The sequence below is a fragment of the Nilaparvata lugens genome, chromosome 2, assembly GCF_014356525.2.
Source record: "Nilaparvata lugens isolate BPH chromosome 2, ASM1435652v1, whole genome shotgun sequence".
Taxonomy (NCBI): Eukaryota; Metazoa; Arthropoda; class Insecta; order Hemiptera; family Delphacidae; genus Nilaparvata; species Nilaparvata lugens.
Window position 1 is genome coordinate 84,145,090 of NC_052505.1, and position 5,414 is coordinate 84,150,503.

Sequence of the window (5,414 nt, forward strand, 5' to 3'; positions counted from 1 at the left end):
GGTATGAACATTTCAATTATAATATTTCAAGATATTGGAATAAAAGAATTTACATGCTAAAAGACGAACTTTAAGCCCTTAAAACCACCCTTAGAGTTAAAATATCGCCAAAAGATTTCTTAGTGCGCCTCGAAAGGGCCAACTGAACATACCTACCATTTTGAACGTTTTTGATCCAGTAGATTTTTAGTTCTGTGAGTGAGTGAGTGAGTGAGTCAGTCAGTCAGTGAGTGAATGCCATTTCGCTTTTATATATTTAGACTCATGTTATCAACTCCGGTGTAAACGCAACTCAACATGATGTTATTAACTCTTGTAATTAACTTCAGTTGATAACAAAAATGTTAAAAATCTGGTGTGGCGCACTCACACAACTTTCCTTGCCGTTATGAAAATTTATCACCTGACGCTAGTGTTCTCGCGCATCTCAAACTACTATTCAAAGAGACAGCTGGTGATAGGACAATAACGCTGGATACACACGAGGTCTGCTATCTCTTCGTAATGACATTTTCTCGAATTTCAAGCTTATTTTCAATTTTAGGTGAAAATGTTACTGAACATTAATTGCAGAGATTTTCATGCTCAATATTTTCCACTTGAAATTTTTTGTTAAAATTCTATATGAAGGCTGCTAATTGAGAATCTAAAATCAAAATTTGCATAGATGGGGCGGAGCTCCTGAATTTTTTACAGATATAGGACTAGTTGCAGTTGATAGAGCTAATCATGACTATTTCAGGTATGAATTTGATCAAAATCGTTGGAGCCGTTTTGAGAAAATCGCGGAAAACCCTGTTTTTGACAACATTTTTGCCATTTCAGCCGCCATCTTGGATTGCATTTGATCGAAATTGTTCGTGTCGGATCCTTATAGTGTAAGGACCATACGTTCCAAATTTCAAGTCATTCCGTTGACTGGGAGATGAGATATCGTGTACACAGACGCACATACACACACACACACACACACACACACCACACACACACACACACACACCACACACACACACACATACAGACCAATACCCAAAAACCACTTGAAACGTATAAAATTTAGAAATCGGGGTACCTTAATTTTTTTCGGAAAGCAATACTTTCCTTACCTATGTGGTAATAGGGCAAGGAAAGTAAAAACTTGTGTTATTAACTCCGATGTAAACGCAGCTTAAAAGTTTGAAAAAATGCAATATGTTTTACCACCTGACATCTGTATCTCCAATCTGTAACATTTGTTTTTAAAAAACAATATTATTTACACTTTCAACTTCACAACATCACACTACATTGAAACAGATACAATTTTATACAAACCTTCCCAAATTTTCAAGTTTTTGAATAACAGCAATATTCATTGAAACAATGAGTAATAAATCTTGTCATGATCAGAGTCCCATATCACATACTGAAGTAACGTGTCATGCACTGGGAGAAAAACGTCAAAACCTCATCAATAAGCTGAAGATGTACCTTGATACTGCCGATGAAAGGTTAGACACTTTTTTCTGCAATATTATTGATTATTTTTTCACATTACTCTAAAATGGTATTACAATAAACACTATTGCTACATGATGTGGTAATATTGTCAATTATTTATAAGACAGCAAACTTCTACATTATACCCTATTTCAGAAAGCAATAATAGGCATATTTTTTGGTTTTATAAAACGTTTTATTCAATAATGTTAAACTGCGTTTACACCAAAGTTAATAACAAAACGTTTATTTTTCTGACCTTATAAAATTAACTATTAGATTGAACGAATCTTGACAAACACATATGTTTGAACGAATTTTGACAAACACATAATATGTATGATAAGTTATGTTCAATGTAATAGAATCTATAGAGACGAAGAAATAAACATTTCGTCAATAACTTTGATGTTAACGCAGCTTTATGTACAGTAATATTTGACAATCAAGACATCCGTTTAATAAAAATAACGCTTCTTGATAATTGATTACAAGATTGTTATTTCACAACATGGTAGGTACTGTACATTTTCCGAGTATAACAATATTACTGAATATTTCCACTAGACTAAAGTGCGAGATAAATTACTTTTAACACGGCTCTATCTCGAAGACGGAGAGGTCCGATGCTCTATCTTCCACTAATCACTCCCACTACCTAGCAGCATTTTCCTTTTTTTGTGTCTGAGTGAGAGAGCTTTGTAACGCGACACGGCAACACTCCCCTCCATCTATTGCTGGCAATGTTCCAAGTTGTACTGGTCAGCAGTTATATTGGTTTGTGTATGTTACAGAGATGTTTTCATCACAAGAACATGAAGCAAATGACACGGCGCATCCAATTGTGCGCAGGATGTCCGTCTGTGTCCACGCTACAAACTGTGGAGGGAGAAATGGGTTTCTCCTCTTCATGTTAAAAGTAATTTATCTCGCACTTTAAGCATTCAATTCTAACTCATTGTATTCTACATGAGAGCAATTTATTACCTAAGCATTATTTTATTCTTGATTGATAAGATTACCCATTACATTTTTTCTACATGTACTGACATATTAACACATTTTTTAGACCCTGTCTTGTTAAGGATGGTCGACAAACTTCAAGAAGGAAGCCCATGATAAAATACCCAGGTTATGTGGACTACAATCATCCTGCTTTCAAAAACCAAAAACTTGAAGACTGCCTCCACCCTTCGCGACCAAAAATGATGGACAATAATAATTGCAAAAATGGAAACCATAATGAAGATGTTGATCAGGTATGGTTTCAAAGAAAATCTCAAAATTTTGAAAATAATATCCAGTAGTTGATTTTTTTGTGAAACACTCATTTACGAACAAGTTACACGGAAAAGTTGCAATAATATTGTTTAAATCATCTTTGCGTTTATTTTATAGTTTTTGAGTCGAAAAGGTTCTCTATCTGACTGGTATGAGAGGAAGAATGTATGTTCGTCAACCTAGCAGAAAGTGTACTAGTAATTGTGCAATTTGTGTAAAACAAAAAAACCTCAAATTTTAATTTTAACTTATTGATAAATAATATCATCTTTACAATAATATAGATATACAGCTGAGTCGAAACAGAGCAAAGCATCATCCTTGCAGTCTGTTTTCAAATTATTTATAATTTTTCCTTACAAATCATTCTCGTTCTTCTATTCCAAAACTTTTTAAAATATTTTTCCAAACTTTACTTTTCTAATAAATTAAAACTTGCCTAAAACTTTTTCAATTTCATTTTTTGGCCGTTTCACAACTGATCCGCATTCTCAAAGATTTTCCACTTATCTATTTTGTTCATTTTCATTGCTATCTCTCAATGATTGGAGTTTTACCACTAAACCAGGCTTGTACACAAGTCACTAAGATAATTCAAATAATATACAATCCAGGCAATTGATTTTAGATTATCCAAGCCACTTGATTAAGGGCCGAAACACACGAGGCGTTTTCTTAGACAAGTCAGGAAAGGAAGCTTTCCGATTGGCTGATTGAGTTGGTGTATCCAGAATCAGCCAATCGGGGAGCTTCTCCTGTCCTGTCATGCCGTGCCGACTCGTCTGAAAACACCTGTGTGTTTCGGCTCTAATTAATAATAAATTTAATTAAATAGAATTATAGTACCCTTTTTTTGAAATTAATATAAAATAATAGATTAAAAACACAAATTATAACAACTAACTTCGTACAATGATTATTTGAAATTTATTTTTTTTAACCTGAAGACGATGTGGAACAGCGAAACTAGTTGTTATAATTTGTGTTTTTAATCTATTATTTTATATTATTTCCAAAAAAGGTACTATGATTCTATGTTATGAATAAAAAAAGTAGCCCTGAATACATACATTTTAAGAAAATAATTCTAAAATATAAATTCAAAGATATCTGTGCAGTCAAATAATTGAAGCTACTGACCACAGCATAACATTGATACACAGTAGTATATGTTAAACGCTAAATTATTAATATTTATAAATTTACTGATGGATTTTATTTTTCTTTCATTTCCAGGAAACCGCATCGTGTTGCGAAGAAAATTTTCAAAACATGAGACAAGACTGTCACGATATAGATATGTATGAAGCTAGTCAAACAGAACACACCTCTTGCGACGGAAGAGTTTTTCATTGATCGTTTCTATCACTAAAACTAAATAAAACTAGTTATTTGTAAAATATTAACGAGACTTATTTTATGTTTGGGTGGCTATCTATTGATATGATACCGATCGAATATGAATTATTGTGGTCATTTGATGGAGTGTGACATTCTTTTGTTTTTCTTTAGTGTACTCTTATGCTATCAGATAATGGGCCATATGAATAAAGTTGAGCATTTTGTTATACTTCTAAAATATGGAGCATATGCTTCATTTTCTATTAATAAACGTGAGAAAAACCTTTTGCTCATGCTAATAAAAAAAATCTGGTGTGGTGCACTCACACAACTTTCCTTGCCGTAATGAAAATTTATTGATCACCTGACGCTAGTGTACTCGCGCATCTCAAGTCTACTAAAAGATATGAGACAGCTGGTGATAGGTCAATAACGCTGGAAACACAAGAGGTCTGCTATCTCTTCGTAGTGAATGATTTAATAGAACCAACAGTTGCCAACAGTTTGCAATTTAATAATCACATTTTCTCGGATTTCAAGCTTATTTTCAATTTTAGGTGGAAATGTTACTGACATTAATTGCAGAGATTTTCATGCTCAATCTTTTCCACTGAAATGTTTCGTTTAAATTGTATATGAAGGCTGATAATTGAGAATCTAAAATCAAACTTTGCATAGATGGGGTGAAGCTCCTGAAATTTTTACAGATATAGGACTTGTTGCAGTTGATAGAGCTTATCGATGACTATTTCAGGTATGAATTTGATCAAAATCGTTGCAGCCGTTTTCCAGAAAATCGCGAAAAACCCTGTTTTTGACAACATTTTCGCCATTTTAGCCTCCATCTTGGATTACATTTGATCGAAATTGTTCGTGTCGGATCCTTATAGTGTAATGACCTTACGTTTCAAATTTCAAGTCATTCCGTTAACTGGGAGATGAGATATCGTGTACACAGATGCACATACACTCATACGCACATACACTCATACACACATACAGACCAATACCCAAAAAACACTTTTTCGGACACAGGGAACCTTGAAACGTATAGAAATTTAGAAATTGGGGTACCTTATTTTTTTTCGGAAAGCAATACTTTCCTTACCTATGGTAATAGGGCAAGGAAAGTGAAAATAGTTTGAGCATTTGCTCAAAAGTAAAAGCTTATGCTCAAAAGTGTATGAATAAACTAGAGCATTTGCTCAACTTTGAAGTAAATGCTTCAAAAAAGGTTAGTCTAGGTTGAGCAGCTTTTCACCTTTTGCTCATAGTAAAATGGCTCAACTAATTCGTGTGAGTAAGAGGAAACT

The 5,414-nt window shown here is 33.6% G+C and overlaps 1 protein-coding gene across 1 annotated transcript; it reads left to right on the forward strand.

The window, feature by feature from the left end:
• The first annotated feature begins 1,214 nt into the window (after positions 1-1,214).
• Positions 1,215-4,160, forward strand: LOC120350011. The gene is made up of 3 exons (XM_039421944.1): positions 1,215-1,490; positions 2,549-2,738; positions 3,997-4,160. The coding sequence occupies exons 1-3, from the start codon at positions 1,363-1,365 to the stop codon at positions 4,114-4,116; spliced, it is 438 nt and encodes a 145-aa protein (XP_039277878.1). The 5' UTR covers positions 1,215-1,362; the 3' UTR covers positions 4,117-4,160.
• Positions 4,161-5,414: the final 1,254 nt, after the last annotated feature.

Bases quoted from the DNA above. Each gene is read 5' to 3' on its own strand.
- LOC120350011 (XM_039421944.1), top strand. From the start codon at position 1,363: ATGAGTAATAAATCTTGTCATGATCAGAGTCCCATATCACATACTGAA. The intron at 1,491-2,548 runs GTTAGACACTTT...CACATTTTTTAG, and splicing joins CTTGATACTGCCGATGAAAG to ACCCTGTCTTGTTAAGGATG. The intron at 2,739-3,996 runs GTATGGTTTCAA...TTTCATTTCCAG, and splicing joins ATAATGAAGATGTTGATCAG to GAAACCGCATCGTGTTGCGA.